Below are 18,107 nucleotides of genomic sequence, written 5' to 3'. Positions count from 1 at the left end.
CATGTACTCTAAGCAGCATTGTATACCTTCTGATTAAATTCTTCTTTGAGTGAGCAGAAACAACTCACATTAATGCCTTCTGGCAGTTAGACAAGTGTTAGATTCCTGACTGCTGAAAGGCAGAAAGTAATGGCCAACAGCTGAAAGTAGCAAAGAGAATTTTCAGCTGACCAAGATAAAGCATTTTTTGCACTTCTTGTTCACATAAAGTCACTGTTCACATTTTCTCACCTTTAATGCTCTAATCACAGCAATAAATACTGCAAGTGCAGGGTTATGATGAAACTACAGCAAAACAATACTGTTGTGTGTAGTCTACCTTAAGTACTACCGACTTCAATTGGACAGACTGCCTACACAGTTACAGATGTGACTAACGCCACACATCGATAAAAGTGTAAACAGGAAGTGGGAGAATATTTCAGACAGTGAAAATATTATACAGCAAACGTATCTTACCTCAGATGCAGGCTTGCCAACGGGAGCCAAGTTCCGATCTTTGTCAACTATACTTTGAAGCTGGGACAAAAAAACAATATATGAGAAATGCATAAAGTGAAACTGAAAAATTGTAAAACTGCAGGAAAACAAGACCTAAATCCATGCCTTTGGCAAAATATACAGAAAAACTAACATTTTCTTGAGGGTGGTAAAATGGGAAAAACTACCCAAACATGTTTTTTGCTGAATAATTTCAGATACTGAATTTCAGCTCCTTCCCATTTTCTCTTTCTTGTAGAAATTTCAATTGCTGCTGAGCTAGCTTCCCATGCTAAACTCTTCCTAGTATGAGCTACATTCCAGTAAAAAAAAACTGCTTTGTGAATTTCTACAGCTCTAGTCAGGCTACAGAATGGTTCTCTTCATTATACATATTTGAAAATGTACTCCTGTTTATGATTAAAGTTGTGTAGTTATATTCTGAAGGTCTCCTTTATCTAATGTTCTGTCCCAGCAATTTACACACACATACATACTACAGTTACTGTGCTTAACAGCAGTTATTATCATTCCTAACAAAAAACATAATCCTACTGACAACAGCTACAGGTCTACATCTACTCCATATGGCCACTTTCTATGCTCTTACCAAAAAGTATTAAGTGATTATTTCAACTTAACTGTAAAGTAATTCCTCCTTGCTGACACCCATTTTAATTTGGGCTAAATCATCTTACTGATGCCACTGTAATTCAGTTAACATAGTTTGTTACTAGATCTTTTTAAGGGGCTGGCCTTTCAGAAAAGCACCTTGCGTCTGGAATCCTGAATTACTTGGTAGATTGCACCCTGAATATTACAGCTGACAATGCTGCTTCCTCTCAAGTAAGAGAATTTGTAGAATTTGGAGTTTTACAATGGACCTCTTATTTCCTTCCTGTCAATTTTTTCCAATCAAAATCAAAATGGTGTTATGTCAGCTTTACTACACAGCACATTATCGTTATTTTTATTCACAACTCAGCATAATGAAGACAGATCAATGCCTGGTATTGCCAGTGCTTTTTCTAGATTTTCTTCTACTGACTTAAGGACATTTTTTTTAAAAACAGAAACATCTTTACTGAATCACCTATAAGATTGGCAATCATACATTTATATGAATGCAAACAAACCATATTGACATATTTTCAATTGCAAACATTATTCATCAAATACAATCTTCTATACAGTCACTGTCATTCAACTACTACACAGCTCATTCAGTCCCTGCCTTCCCTTAAACCTCATTCTTCCTCCAAAACATTATTCTGCATGTATTCTTCCTACAACTCCCCATTTTTTTTTCTAAATAATTTTCTCCTACCCTTTTCTAAAGATTCCACTTCCAGTTTTTTTTTTCTCTGTTACCATATTCATTACTTCTAACAAGATTGGTTTAGACTATTTTCATTTTCTGGCAACTACTTTTTTGGCAGTCACCAGAATTAAACTTAGCAAGGCCTTACTATGTCTAGCCAATTCCGATTCTGTATCATAGCTCAAAAAACAATTTCCTTAGTTAACATCAATTTGCTCATCCAGTATTTCCGACAGAGTAGTCTGGAGGGAATTTTTAGAGTCTGCAATCTCATTACACTCCCAAAAAACTACATTTCCAATTATGTCTTTCTTCCCCATCACATCTCCAACATTTGTAATATACCTGATGAAAAATTCTTTGGAGTCTGCTTGGGGGGTATAAAAATAAATATGCAAACACTTCCAAGCAAAAATCCTAAATCTTCTAGACTCTGATGCATATTTGGGAGTCATAAATATATCTTCCCATTGTATCTTTGCAAACTGTGATCTCTCTCCCCAATTCTTGCCACCTTCCTCTGACCGATTCCTATAGTTATCATGCAATATTTTGTATGTTCTACTAATTATCCTTTTTTAACAGTAGCTTCTATTCTAGATTCTACTAAAAAATCTAACAATGCTGGTCTTTCACTTTGGACCCCCTTATTCCTTTCTCTTTGCCTATACTCTGATATCAATCCTTTATATTGAAGGCAATGTCAGGCCTTCAGTCCAAATGTATTCTTAGCCTCTTCGCATTCTATTACCTTTCCCACTAATTATCCCCCCCCCCCAATACCTTGGTCCCTTTGCCAGTTTTCTCCAATAAATTCCAGCCCCATCTTGCCTATTCTCTGTAACCCTAACTACAGTTATCCCTATCGTCAAAATATTTCTCCATTCCTGTGTTAGCTTAAAAATCTACTAGGTTCAAGCTTGTTTCGGTTACAGCTATGGAAGATTACTAGTTCTTGTGGTTTACTCTAGAAAATGCACTTAAGCAATAAAAGTATTTCAGGCATTTGGCTTGATCATCATCTACCTGTTTAAAATCAAACTGATCCACTACATTTAAAGAACGGAAAGCAAACGGATACATGTTGAAAAGTTTGTGGTTCTCTTAGTTTTGATTCAAGGTCAGAACTAGGCAAAAGGGGTACATAATGCACAGTTCTAGTGTCATCATCTTCCTAGTGTTGTTTACACATTTCAGAGTAATTTGACACTCTGTTTCTCCTTGACAGAGGAAAACAAAGTATTACTCTAACATTACTGAATCAGTGAAAGAAAGATTTTAGGATTGCTATGTTTATACCAAACATAAAAATTACAAATTGAAATATTGCCTTGTACTTGCACAAATCATCAGTCTAGAGGCATGGCTTACTTCTTCATCAAAGGAGTACACTTTCTTTTGCCTTGTCTTCTGGTGTGAAAATATTATTAAAAAATTATAATGGACTTGTAAATAATGGCATCTATTCATTCATGTAGTCACCTATTCACTCAAGCTCACCTTACCTGACTAACCAACCTCGGGGACAGAGCTGAACCTTATACCAGCACTCAGCGGAAACGAGGCACAGAATGTATCCCAGATGGGTACTGGACCATCGCAGGACCCAGAAAAGTCATTTACACAGAACACACACACTTACGGGCAATTTGAAGACTTGATAAGTAAACCTACAGCACATCTTTGTGAAGTGAAGAAACGTGAAGCATCTGCTGGAAACTTGCAAGAACACAGGGCAGATATGCAGAAAATGCAAACAAGGCACTCCAAATGAGGCAAGCTTTATGAGCACAAACATTAACCAGTAAGCCACTATGGCGTGCAAAAAGCAAACTAAATGAATGAGAGAGAGAGAGAGAGAGAAACAGAGACAGAGAGAGAAACAGAGACAGACAGAGAGAGAGAGAGAGACATAAAAGAGGAGCCAAAAACAAAAAGCTCAAAAAATGTTATAGAAATGATGAACACCCTGGATGAAGTGCTTAAGCAAAGCAAAAAGTGATGGTGAATGGCAATAATGGCATCTGCTGTCCTGGCTGCTCCATCCACAGTGTTGCAAGATTTGAAACTGTTGCAACTGTTGCCACCCCAGATGATAATTTTGTCAAGTCTTCAGCCTTCCCAGTACCTTACTGAGTTCCTTTGCAAGGTCCTACTGAAAACAGTATGTGGCAAATACTTTAAAGGGAGAAAGTGGAGGATGTGAAGAAGTACTTCCCAAAATGACCCCAGAGTCCAATACTCCTTACTGGAAGTGTGAACTATGGAGGTGCTGACTTATGGGATCCCATCTGAGAGTAGCTGCCACCACAATGGAAGTCAACAGCTGGATGCTTGACCAAAGCATCCCAGTCCTATGGTGTGAAAGTCTCCTATACAGAAGGGCTACTACATCAGATTCCTTCCAAACCTTCTGGATGCTGACCCATCTTGTCAGCCAGAGCAGCCACCCAGGTGGTAGAGGGAGGTGACCGAAAGGTCTCTTGCAGTATCCTACTGGTGGACAGGAGTTCCTGCGGCCATGCCATTTTTTAATCTCAAGTTCTGAGATTTCCCCAGACATGCGTTTATTAGAAGAGGATTAGGGAGAATCTTCTTTCTTACAGGTTCATAGCCAAAGTACAACACTAGCTGCCATGCTGGCCATTTTAAGCCTAGCCACCATCCCTTTTTGTGGTCGAAATAACCAATCCTATTTGGTTAGAGGTTTGATCCATCCCATGGTCGATAATTATATATTACCCCTAATGAAAGCAACTGGGATCATAGCATACATAATCCGAGGGGACCCATGTATGGGATAAAACATTTAGGAGCTGCATCTATCCATTAGTAGTACAGGGTGCAGTCCTTGGGTAACTTTTCTGTTTCCTACCCACAGGTCTAAGCTGTGCTTGAAAACTGATAGGGATGAGATTTTACTATGTGGATGGGGAGTCTGTTCCACAGCAGTCATATACTCTGAAATATACCTGTTGTCCAAACCATTCTGTTAATGTTGCAGAAGAGGTTTTAATCCCTAAACAGAGTATTTCTGATGGATTTACTGTGCATCAGTAGTGGGTCCGAGGATGTCTTGTATGCCAGACACAGGTCACATCTTAGCAGTCTGTAGAATGCCGACTATAATGACAAGGCTTTGAGTTGGTCCATGTAGGACTTGTTGGCTAGGTCTTGTATCATTTTAGTAAAAGTATCTCTCTGGGCGTTTCAGTTTTTGCATGTGTTTGGACAGATACATGCCAAAGGGCTATTATATTCAATGACAGGCCTAATGAGGGCTGAGTAAAGAGGGGCAATGACATTATTAGATCTAGACACATTCCCTTTGTTTATAAACTGTGCAACATAGGACTTTCTTACAACACCTGACAAATGTTGGTCAAAAGTTAGATCACTGTCCACACAGTTTCCCAAATCCCAAACAGCTGGATGAACTCCTAAGGGCATTTTGTCAATGTGGTAATTCCCTGAGGTAGAGGACTTCCCAAAGGATACAATAATGCATTTCTTGACACTTCGCTTCAGACCATGATTTTGACTTCAGGTGTTTATTTGAAACAAACCGTAATACAGGAAGCTAAGTCATTTGAGGATTCAATAACTGCTCCTAGCTTGCAGTCATCTGCAAATTTAGTCAGCCAGAGTCCTTTGGTATTGGCTTTTACTTCAGAAAAGTAAATGCCAAACAGGAGAGGTCCCAGTACAGAACTCTGGTGGACTCCACTGGTGATTGGTCTCTTTATGGAGGTAACTTTCCCTATTTTGATTATCTGCACCCTGTGAGCCAGATGGCTATCCGGCAGCGACATAGTGGTTTATTCCCAGTTTATTTAGCTTTTCTACTATTCCTGAGTGGAGAATTTTGTCAAAAGCTCTGGCTGGATTGAGGTACGTGGTGTGTACCATTCTCCCTTCATCCAATACTTTGGTGACCTTTTCAAAAATTTCACCAGGTTGAATAAGCATGACCTGCCTTGACAAATCCAAACTGAGACAGGTCTAATGTTTGGAGGTTCCCTATGTCCTTTATGATTAATTCCATTAAGTCTTTCTATGGTTCTGCATATGACACTAGGCAGATTTGTGGATCTGTAATTGCCTGGGTCTGTGGAAGGCCCTCCCTACTGCAAGAGTATGAAATTGAACGTGCTGCTTACGATGCATCCAGGAGTACTGTCAAGACCCACTGACGCAGTATGTTTTACTTTTCATAGCAGTCTTAGGACTTGGTCTTGTGTGATACCTGGAGGTGAGATAGTTTCAGGTATATCCTGAGGGACAGACAGATGGCACAGAGGGTAAACAGAGCTAAATTTATCAGCCAGCAGGTGAGCCTTATCTTCAGCTACAGTGTAGGTAACATCATTCTCAGTTCAGCTCAGAGAATTTCTGCGTTGTGCGTTTCAGATTAAGAACATAACCAAGAACCATCTTGTAAATGTCTTTGGTAGCTACTTTAACCTCAAACTTGGCTTTGGTGGATTTTATTAAGCTCCTAATTTGCTTGTTTATTTCAGTGATAAGGGCTCTAACATTCTGAGAATTATTCTCCTTACTTTTGATCAAAAATTTTTATTTTTTTTTTGTTACTATAAAGCTTTATAAATACTAGTGTTCCACGGGTCTATATCAGATGATCAAAAGCTTACAAATCCGAAGCTCACAACTTCGAACTGCAAACCTCGAAAGCTGACAACATTGAATGGACAAATAAAAAAATACTAACTACTCCTTCCCACCTAAAAAATGCTCTATGCAGGGGGGGGGGGCAAGCCCCCCCTGCACTCCCCACACCCCCCGCTACTTAAATATACCAACTCCGAGATCGCACTATAGTGCAGTAAAGGGAAATCTTCCCTTCCCGCACTCTATGGCGATCTCCGTTCTGTGGTTCGATGTTGTCAGCTTTCGAGGTTTGAAGTTCAAAGTTGCGAGCTTCGGACTTATCAGCCTTCGATGTTCTGATATATACCCGTGTTCCACTATGTGGATTTTCTCTGCACTTGTTCCTACAGGGTACAGCTGCATCTGTGCAGCTGTTTACATGCTGGTACACTGTGGTGATGTACATTTCTGCATATTCAGTGGAGTTAAGTAGGTTTGGTGGGGATTTGAAGCTTGCTAATGTATCACTTAGGAGTAGGTAGTTTGTCTTAAAGAAATTTCTAAAGGTACCTTGGGCAGAAGGGATCTCTGGTTTCAGTTTTATTTCGAAGACTGTTTTATGGTCAGACCTAACAAATGATGAAGATATGGAAGGGATGGTGCAAGATGCTCCCATATTAGTAACGATCTAAGATGTTATTCCCCCTAGTGGGTAGTCTGACTAATTGTCAATACAAGTGCCCTGGAATAGAGTCCAGAAATCTCTGCTTGTGCACTAGTGGTGGTGTAGATTTCCCAGTCTATAGTTGAATAGCTTATATCACCTAAGAAAATGGTATTGGGTTTAATACTGAGTGTTTCTAATTCCTGCAGATAGGCATTGTTGCTTTGTTTTTCCATGGATGGAGTTTTATGGCTAATAATATGTTAAAAGACCTTTCTAATGGTTATTTGGACATGAAGCTCTAGTGTATCATGCAACTGTTTGTTGGACAGGGCAGTGGTGCAGCGGTAGCGTTGTCGTCTCATAGCAAGAGGTTCTCCTGTTCGATTCTCAGCTAGAGTGCCTTCTGTGTGGAGTCTGCATGCCCTCCCTGCGCTCGTGTGTGTTTCTTCCGGGTGCTACGGCTTCCTCCCAATTTCAAAGACACGCGTCTGGAGTGTTTCTCCCCGGGCTGATGCTGAAAATTTGGCTTCGTTCCAAGTCGGACTTTCCTGGTTAACAAATGTACAATAAAATAAATAAATAACCAGCCTTGATGTGAATCTCGTCTTAATATAGACTGATACACCTCCACCTTTTTTCCCCTGCCGCACAGTAGCTGGTCTAAATGTATAGAAGGCATTATAGCCCTGCACAGCCTGCGTGTTCTCCACTATTTTCAACTATGTCCCAGTCACTACACACTTGTCAATGTCTTCCAGGGTGAGAAAGGTTTGTAAGGAATGGAGTTTCTCATTCAGAATTCTAGCATTGATCAGTAACACCTTTATAGTTTCCTTTGCTTCTTTCACTATGTTGGTAGGTTTATCAGGTTTAAAGTCTATCTATTAAAAGCCTGTTTTAAGCCTATCTTTAGACTTTTGGAACACAGCTTTAGAAACTTCCTGCCTCCTGCCCCCATTACTAGGCAGAAGAGCCTCCAAGACCAACTTTTATCAGTCCTCAGTAGTCCTTTTACCAAAGATCTTGTAAATGTCACAATCAGATGTTCTATATCCAAGCACTCCATAGATTCTGCACAATGATCCACAAGACAGGAACTTGTGACTAGATTATTCAGATTCCAAAAAGCACGAACAATTTCCCATTTCAGTTAGTAAGATGAACCTGAAAATAGCAGGCAAAGGCAATCTACCCAAAACAATAACACTACCCCCCCCAGCACACACCATAATACTAACCAAAAGTAAACTATCAGTCTATCAACCTAAAACAGACAAATTATTAACACAAGAAAAATAAAAATTAAACAAGGCAGTGTAAATGAAAAAGGCATTGAACCACTGTGTCCATGGAGGACAGAAGGAGAAACAATTTTAACCTTTAAAAAATGGTAAGATCTAGTCAAAGGGAAGAAAAAAAGTACAGTTTTGTACCTACCATAAATGTAGATGTCCGATAGGTATGCATCTGCAGTCATAACATATGGGTTGTCCTGCCTCAGGCAGCCCTTCGGTCGGCCGGATTCCAAAGTCTGGGTCTGGCCTCGGCTGATGTCGCGCTTTCCCCGACGTCAGAGCGTCTGGGGTATAAAAGCATCAGCCGACGCCATTTTCCTCAGTTTTTCTTGCCCCAGATGCCAGGTGCCCTCTAGGAAGGCTAAATTTGGATAAATGCTGAAAAGTTCCAAACATTTGCAAATTATATACATGTATAAGCAAACAAACAAATACACCATAATAGATTCCCCCAGCTAGCTAAAAGAGGGGTAAGCACCCTAGGAATACCACAGAGGGGAAGGAGGGTAATCCTGACTGCAGATGCATACCTATCGGACATCTACATTTATGGTAGGTACAAAACTGTACTATGTCCTTCAAGGATGCATCTGCAGTCATAACATATGGGTAGAATACCATAGCCAATCTGGGGGAGGAGGTACTAAGAAAAGGATGACGTAGTTAAGATCCCCTGCAGTACTGCAGTTGCAAACCCTGCTCTGGATCTAGAGTATAAAGGTAGATTGTAATGCTTGGCAAATGTATGCACGGAGCTCCAAGTAGCAGCCTCTAAAATGTCCTTGGTAGCCACCCCCCGTAGGAAGGCTGTAGTGGTGGCCGTGGCCCTTGTGGAGTGAGGCCTGATATTTTCAGGAACTGTCTTTCCATGAAAGGAGTAGTATTCTTTCAGGAACTGTCTTTCCATGAAAGGAGTAGCAAAAGCGAATGGAATTTCCTATCCATTTTGAAATTGCCTGTTTGGAAATTGCTCTTCCTTGCACCCCAGTTGCATATGCTACAAAAAGTTGGTCAGTTTTTCTGCTAGTTTTTGTTCTGTCCAAGTAGTAGCGTAGTTGCCTGTGTATATCCAGGGTGTGCAAAAGTTTTTCCCCTCTATTCTGTGGATTAGGGAAGAAGGTAGGCAAGTGAATAGCTTGGTTCAAGGATATCCTAGATACCACCTTTGGCATAAAAGTAGGATTGGTTCTTAGTGACACCCTGTCCTGGTGGAAAATAAGAAAAGGCTGCACTGCTATTAATGCTTGTAACTCAGATACTCTTCTTGCTGATGTGATTGCCAGAAGGCATGCAGTTTTCCAAGATAGAAACTGTAGATCTGCTGATGCTGCTGGTTCAAAAGGAGGTAGTGTCAGTTTCTCCAGCACAAAGTTGAGATCCCAGGTAGGTAGAGGGGGTCTTCTTGGAGGTTTAATATTTTTGATTCCTCTCAGAAATTGTCTGAGGAGAGGGTGTGAGAAGATAGGTGGATCCACATTGTATTCTGCTGAAATTGCTGAAGCATGAATCTTAATGGAAGAATAGGACAGGCCATTGTGGAACAATTCTGCTAAGTATTCTAGGGTATGTGTTAGGTTTGCCACTGTGACATCTGTGCCCTTTGATGTGCTCCAAATGAGAAATCTCTTCCATTTAGCTGAGTATGTCTTCCTTGTGGAAGGCCTGCGAGCCTCAGGATAATGTCCTTCACCCTCTGAGATAAAACAGTTTGATTGGGATTTAAGGAATTTTCCAGGCAGTTAGCTGCAATGTTTTCAAGTTGGGATGCAGGGTCTTGAAATTGTTCTGCGTCAGAAGAAGAGGCCATAGGGGGAGAGGCCATGATTTTGCCTGAGACATGCTTCTCAATAATGGATACCAGTGTTGTCTTGGCCAGTCCGGAGCTATTAGTATCACTTTTGGCTGTTCCTCCCTGATCTTCAGTAGAACCTTGTACATCAATGGGAGAGGTGGGAAGGCATATACTGTTAGGGCTTTCCAGCTGAAAGAGAGAAAGTCCACCCTCCAAGCTTGCGGGTGGTATGTCCTTGAGCAGAATGTCTTCAGTTGATTGTTGAGTGGGGAGGCGAACAAATCTATCTCCGGCATTCCCCATGTCTTTGCTATGAGTTAGAAGATGTCTGGGTGCAGCATCCATTCGTGTGCATCCATGGTAGTTCTGCTTAAGCTGTCCGCCAGTGTATTTTCTTTCCCTGGCACAAATTGGGCCTGTAGTTGGATATTGAGATTCAGGCATAGTTCCCACAGATTCATAGCCATCCGGCATAGAGGGTAGGAATGCGTGCCTCCCTGCTTGTTTATGTACCACATGACCGTGGTGTTGTCTGTCCTTCTTAACAGGTGTCCTTGTTAAAGGAAGGGCTTGAATGCCTCGATTGCATGCCTCACTGCCAGCATTTCCTTTTGGTTTATGTGCATGCTTAGCTGTCCATGAGGCCATAGGCCTTGGATACATTTGTCCTCCATGTGTGCTCCCCATCCTCGGTCTGAGGCGTCCGTGGTGATGGTCTGCCTTGGTTTTGGTTTGTTGAAAGGCAACCCTCTGTTGGACCGGCAGGCCTGAGCCCACCACATGAACTCCTTTTGAAGGCATGGAATGATTGGTATCATGGTTTCTAAACTGTGACTGTGCTGAGACCATACACTCCTGAGGTACCATTGTAATTTCCTCATATGCAGCCTGGCATGTGGTATTAGAATTATGCAGGATGCCATGTAACCCAGGGCCTGCAGGATTTTCCTTGCAGTAAGCTGAGTTTGTCTTGCCAGAATCATGAAGTAATCTGGAAGTTGTTTTTGTTTTTCTTCTGTGAGAAAGGCCATTTGGGTGGTTGTGTCCAGATCTGCACCCAAAAAGGTTATCCTTTGGGATGGTACTAGTCTTGACTTTTGGATGTTGACTGTGTATCCCAAGGACTGTAGCAGGTGTATGGCATAGGCCAAGTCCTTTATCAAATTTTCCTTGTTGTCCGCTTGTATCAGGCAGTCGTCCAGGTATGGGTAAATTTGAATTCCCTGTAGTCTGCAATGTGCAATTACTGATGCCAGGCATTTTGTGAATACTCTGGGCGCAGTAGATAAGCCAAAGGGCAATGCTGAGAATTGATAATGCTCTGATCCTGCAAGAAATCTGAGGTGTCTTCTGCAGTTTGGTCGAATAGGGACGTGCAGGTATGCCTCCTTGAGATCTAGAGTCACCAGCCAAGACTCCTTGCCCAACATGGGAAGAAGTTGCTGTAGGGTCAGCATTTTGAATTTTGGCACAATGAGATAAGTGTTCAGTGCGGACAGGTCGAGAATAGGCCTCCATTGATTTTCCTTTCTTGGTACAAGGAATAGTCTGGAGTAAAATCCTTGGCCTTGTTCTGAACATGGTACCTTTTCTATAGCTTTCATCTGAAGTAAATTGCTGATTTGTTTTAAAGCCTCTGCCCTCTGATTTGGTGGAAAGTTTGGCATTCCGCCTCTTTTTGGCAAAGTGTGAAAGTGGAACCTGTATCCTTTGTCTATTATTTGCAGTGTCCATGTATCCTTTGTGATATAATGCCAGTTTTTTGAGAATAAAGCCAGCTTTCCGCCCAAGGGTGCTTCTAGCTGATCCCTGGTAGGCGGAATCAGAGTTAAGTCATTGACCTTGACCTGGTGTAGTAGTTGTTGTTGTTGCTGTTGCACTACTCCTCTGGTTGGCAGGCTGCCACTGACGGCCTCTGTATGAGCCCTTCGATTGACCTCTGCCTCTAGGGCGCCTGTTCCTGCCTCTCTGGGCTCTGTCCGAGTCTGGAAAGGACCAATTCTTAGTAGGCCAGTTTCTGCTGAATCTCGGTGGTTGAACTTGCAGGAAATCTTTAACTGTTTGCACAGATTTTGCCTTTTCTTCAACCTTTTTTAAGGTCTCCTGAGCAGAGGAGCCAAATAAATTTTGTTTCTCCATTGGAGCATCCAGGAGTTTAGCTTTGACATGGTCTGGCAAGGATTGCTCCTTCAGCCAGGCATGCCTACGAATAACTGCCCCAGTCATAGCTGATCTAAATGAAGCCTCCAGTGCATCATAGCCACATTTTAAGAAATGATTACTAACCTGTTGTGAGTTGTGTACCAAATCCTGAAGGGATTTACAGTCTAGGGGCTCAAGAGAAGAAAGTTTCTTATTCATTTCATCTAACAAATATTCCTGGTACTGTATCATATGAAATTGACAGTTTAATGCCCTGACAGAAAGAGTTGCAGAAGTATACACCTTCTTTCCCCATCTCTCTAAAGCTCTAGACTCTCTGTCAGAGGGTAGAGGATTTTTGGCAGTAGCGGCCGCAACCCCTTTAGGGCCCTGAGAAATAGTTTCTGGGTCTGCAGAATGGGCTTTATACAAGTGGAAATGAGAATCCGGAACCCTGTAGTATCTGTCAGGCTTGGCAGGGGCCGGAGAGAGAGTATCAGGGGCCGTACTGACATCATTGTACACATCATCAATTACATTTAGAACAGGAGGTATAGCTAAGGGCCTATGCTGAGGCAAATGCAAAAAGGTCATTAATCTTTTTCTAGAATCAGAGAAATCCTGACCTTGCCATTGAAAATGCTCTCTCATGGAGTGTAGAGTCTCACCAAAGGAAAACTCCTCAGGAGGGGAGGCCGAAGGGATAGATTCCTCTGCATCTGAATCCTCATAAGGCGAGTAAGCCCCTTCCTGGTGGTCTGACAACTCAGATCCATCCGTGGAATCATCTGAGGAGTGTGGATCAGAGGGGTCAGTCCTGGGCCTTTTGTCTGGAGGAGGTTGAGAGGCCCTGTCTGGGTGAGGTTGTGAACCCCTAATTAAGGAAATAAGGTCTGTGAACTAGAGGTAGGCCTCTGGGAGGTAGATTGGGGAGGCAAAGCTTTTGAAAGTTTGGCAGCTTTACCCCTTGAAAAGGCCTTAATGGACATGGAAGCAGGAGGCCTAGCTGCCCCACGTGCAGGGGTAGAAATGTCCAAAGGTATGGTGTCGGACAATTCCTGCACACTAGCTTCGGTAGGTAGTTCTGAAGCCGACTCAGCCTGGGCCTCTCGGGCCTCGGTGGTCGGAAGTATGGTTTCGGAAGAAGGAATCGCCAAGGACTCGGTTTCGGCCAAAACAGAGACACTCGCGGTAGGCCTAGCCGTGGTTTCAGCCGAAACCGCGGGCCGCGAGTGTCGGTCCTTTTCCTTGCGTTTTTTGACCATATGCGAAGTCGGAGTCTCCAACGGCATTTTATAAGCAAAAGCGGCTCCAAAAAATTCCTCTGCAAACTCCGACCGACGTCTAAGAGTTCGTCGGTTGAAGGAGGCACAGGCTAAACAGGCCGATACGTCGTGGTCTGGGCCTAAGCAAGGAAGGCAGTAAGAATGGAAATCCTTATGAGGTATTTGTTTCCCACAAGTTAAACAATTATTTACTTTGTCTGACATCGGCTGAGGCAAGAAAGAGTCCCCAACGGGGTACTTAGCTTTTTTCAAAGTCTTCGGTAGCTGAAATCACTGGATCTGACCGACCGGCACTTGCGAACAGCTTCTGCTTCGGGCACCGCGCGGCAAGAAAGACTGAGGAAAATGGCGTCGGCTGATGCTTTTATACCCCAGACGCTCTGACGTCGGGGAAAGTGCGACATCAGCCGAGGCCAGACCCAGACTTTGGAATCCGGCCGACCGAAGGGCTGCCTGAGGCAGGACAATTCATATGTTATGACTGCAGATGCATCCTTGAAGGACATCAACTGTTTATAAGACTTATGCAAACACCATCAGAAAGGCCACAAATGGAAACAGGAAAAAGGCACCTTCAGCTACAAGCAAAATGAGAGTTTGACAGAAAGCATGGAGCACTATGGGATAGGGACAGAAGCTGGAGGTCTGGGCAAGTCTTGTTACAGTCTTGAGCCTATGGCTAAAAGTCCTCAAATTTAACAGGTAAAGATTACAACCATAACAACAACAATAAAAAAATCATGTATATGAACCATAAAACAAAAACACAAATACTAGCATACGCAGACTTTTCATTGCATCTTTTCTTCTACCACTCTGACATACATCTCCCTTTTCTCACTCCTAAAAAACACAAATCTTGCTCTTTTTCCTCACTTAAAGCAGGCACAGTTTTTTCAGCTATGTCGTGAACTTCTACTCATTAACCTACTAAACTTATCATGTACTATCCCAGCAAAGGTAATTTTCAGCACTTTTTTCATGGCCTTCTCAGACTTCCCACAGTAGACATTTTCAATTGCTGCTTGGACAACTACTGATGCATGCCAAATGGGAGCACTAGACTATTTTTTCTTGCCATGAGCTCAACATCATACCACAGCTGACATCCTTAATTACTTAAAGATGCTCTTTGCTACTAAGTTTTGCAATAAGTTTGAATGGTTCTGCTTTTACAGATAAATATGCATTTATTACCCAAGCCTGGTGTTGCTGTTCTTGCTGAATCAGTTCATTCTCATCAACACATGGACGATCCAAATTAAACCACAACGTCTCAGTTACTCGTGGAAATAGGGAAGGAAAGAGCGTAGACATTCTGTTAAAAGATAAAGAACCTATTAAAACTAAACCATCTCCCTATCAATCTTACCTAATGCAAATAAAAACAGATTACAAAAGCCAAATTTAAATTGTCTAACTTTTGTTTTAACAAGCTAAGATCCACTAAGCACATATTTTTTCACGTGACAGCATCAATCAAGTTAAGGAATTTATCTAGAGCGGCATGAAGATAAACCAATGGTATCAATTTCCAAAACAAACCTTAGCAGAAATGAAACAGAGCTGCTCTTGAAGTCACACTCCAAAGTAATGTGTCTCCAAAACGGTGAGCATTTGCACAGAAATGTGCACATGGACATACAATCGGGTGTCATGAATAGCCTATCAGGAAACCAGACTAATTTTGCTTGTTGGAGATGTCAGAAAATTTGCACAACTGTTTACTGTGACTTATAAAATTCAGTTTAAGACCTAAAACATAAAGAATACTACCACTATAAAAATAGTTTGTGCTGAAGAGTTTGCCATTTATACTTCTTTAATAATCCACAATGTTCCAGAGATTATGAACATTAGTTTGAAATGTGAGGACGTAATTCGATTCTGTGAAAAGGCTTAGGCTCTGCCCATTGGAAGTTACATTGCAACCTTCCCGAGTTCCATTGGAGTAAATGAGTAGTACACCATATGTCACATGTGTGTACCCCAAGTATAGCGTAGGGCATAAAGGTGATATCAGGACATAACATCCTAAGAACTGACAGCCCCAGTAGGAATGCCAGTCCAAAGAGTAGAGAAGTAACAAATACATCTAGGAGAAAAAAGAACCAGGGGGAGGAGGGAGGTAGTGAATACTGCAACAGTGAAGAGAATAACATCTACTGTAATGATAAGTTCTTACAAAACTGTGTTATGTCCTTTCATTTCACTGTTGCAGTATTCCTTACAATAGGAAGAGTGCAAAAGCTCAGGAAGAGGATAGGGAGAGGGAAGGGCCAGCAGAGCTCTCTAGAAACACATGAAGAATGCCCCCAAGAAAAAACAGCTCTAACTCTGGATATCACATCCAACTTAAAGTGGTTGGTAAACATATGTACAGAAGTCCAGGTAGCTGCCTCAGGAATACAGTTAGTATGCAAACCCTTAAAAAAAGCACAAGAAGAAGCCACAGCCCTAGTCGAGTAAGCCTTAGAAGAAGAAAGATTCTTGTCATGAAAGAAATAACAAAATGAAATGGCTTTAGATATCCAAGAAGAAATAGTTTGCTTGGAAACAGCCAATCCTAAGGATCTAGGATGAAAGAAGACAAAGAGCTGATCAGATTTACGAAAAAAGTCTTAGTCTTATCCATATAAAATCTGAGTTGCCTATGCACATCCAAAGTGTGCAGCACCTTCTCACTAGCAGATTGTGGAGAAGGGAAAAAAGTGAGCAAATGAACAGCTTGTTTAAGAGGCAACTCATTCACCACTTTTGTCACAAAAGAAGGATTAGTATGAAGGGACACCCTGTCCTTAGGGAATACGACAAAAAGGAGGACAAGCCATAAAGACTTGAAGCTCAAACACCCATCTGACAGAAGTAAGTGCTAACAAAACTACAGTCTTCCAAAAATAATGCTGTAAAGAAGCTGAAGCTGCAGGCTCAAAGGGGGCCTGGGTCAACTTTTCCCAAACAAAATTAAGATCACAGGGAGGAGGGACAGGCTTCCTGGGAGACCTAACTTGAAGGATGTCTTTAAGAAACTGTTGGCCTCAAATCTAGAAGCAAAAGGAGGTGATAAAGGCAGACAAGCAGAAATAGCTGATAAGTGGGCCTTAACAGAAGAATAAGCCAAACCAGCATTGAGCAGGTCACACACATAAGACAGAACCAAAGGAACATCTACAGAAAGTGGATCCAGGTTACAGGAAAGACAAACAGAAAACCTTTTCCAACTGGATAAATAAGATTTCCTAATTGTGGGCTTCCAGGCCTCCTGCAGGACCCTAAGCACATCCTCAGAAAAAAAGCATGATCACCCACAGTGTCAGCTGAAGAGTGGACAGGTGGGGATGAATGAGAGATCACTTGTCTTGTAAGCAGGTCCACTCTGTGAGGCAACTTGTGATGACTGCCCTTGGATAAATGCAGAAGAGGGAACCAAGGCTGTCTGGGCCAAAAGGAAGTCACCAGCAAGATTTTGGTAGCATCTTGTTGTATTCTGAACAGGACTTTTGGAATGAGGGGAAAGAGAGGAAAGGCATAAATAAACAAACCTTTCCATGCAAAAGAGATGGCATCCACCTTCCAGGCCACAGGACCTGAGACTCTGGCACAAGAAAGAGGAAGCTGTCTGTTCAGAGGGGAGGCAAAAAGATCCACTTTAGGAGTACCCGACTGGTGGACAATATCCAGAAACACATCCCTGTGGAGCATCCACTCATGGGGTTGTGTTACGGACCTTCTCAAAGAGAGTCTGCCACAATGCTCTAACCTGAGGGAATGTAAACTGCCTGAAGCGTCACATGACACTAGATAGCTAGTTCACACACTGGAAGTGTCAACCGACATAGTACAGAAGCTCTCTTCCCTCCTTGCTTGCTGACAAACCACATTACTGTGGTATTGTCTGTAAATACCTTGAGAGGCCCTGGGGAGAACAAAGGGTGAAAAGCTTGAAGAGCCAGCAGAAGAGCTCTCATCTCTTTGACACGGAAGTGGTGTTTCCTTTGTTGAGGCAACCAAAGACCCTGCACCTTTAGAGAGCCGAAGGAAGCTCCCCATCCCAAGTCTGAACCATCTGTGAACAGCTCCTGAGAGGGAAGAGGGGGTTAAAACTGATGCAATGGATTGAGAGTCCACTGCTGAATCCACCACTGAACTTCCGGCTTCAGGCATGGAAGAAGAGGAACTAAGAAGTCGTGGGGATGAGAATGCTGAAGCCAAACTGACTTTAGAAACCACTGAAGTTTTCTCATGTGAAGTTTGGCAAAAGGGAGCACAGGAATGGTGAAGGCCAAAAAACATAGAGCGATCAGAAACTTCATGGCTGTGATAGAGGCCAGAAGAAGAAGAGACTGAAAGACAGAAATGAGAGTTAAGGTCTTGGGAGGAGGCAGGGATGCCAGCACTGGAACAGTCTGGATCCTGCACCCCATAAATACATGATCCTGTGAAGGAGTCAGAAAGGACTTTTAGAAATTTATAGTGAAACCCTGGCCTCGCAAGAGAGAAATGATAAAGTTAAGAT

General features: G+C 42.2%; 1 protein-coding gene across 5 annotated transcripts in view; it reads right to left on the bottom strand.

The window, feature by feature from the left end:
• The window catches only part of ANAPC15 (anaphase promoting complex subunit 15), a 250,982-nt gene that overhangs the window by 198,619 nt on the left and 34,256 nt on the right, over positions 1–18,107 (bottom strand). For all 5 annotated transcript variants that reach the window (XM_044073016.1, XM_044073014.1, XM_044073015.1 and 2 more), the window contains 2 exons: positions 14,789–14,909; positions 460–519 (listed from right to left, as the gene is read on the bottom strand). In XM_044073016.1, coding sequence (XP_043928951.1) covers positions 460–519; positions 14,789–14,908 — 180 coding nt within the window. In that variant the 5' untranslated portion in view covers position 14,909. The remainder of the gene's footprint in view (positions 1–459; positions 520–14,788; positions 14,910–18,107) is intronic.

Source organism: Protopterus annectens, chromosome 5.part1 (assembly GCF_019279795.1).
Source record: "Protopterus annectens isolate FY-2018-M chromosome 5.part1, PAN1.0, whole genome shotgun sequence".
Lineage (NCBI taxonomy): Eukaryota > Metazoa > Chordata > Ceratodontiformes > Protopteridae > Protopterus > Protopterus annectens.
This window is presented reverse-complemented; position numbering and strand designations above follow the sequence as displayed.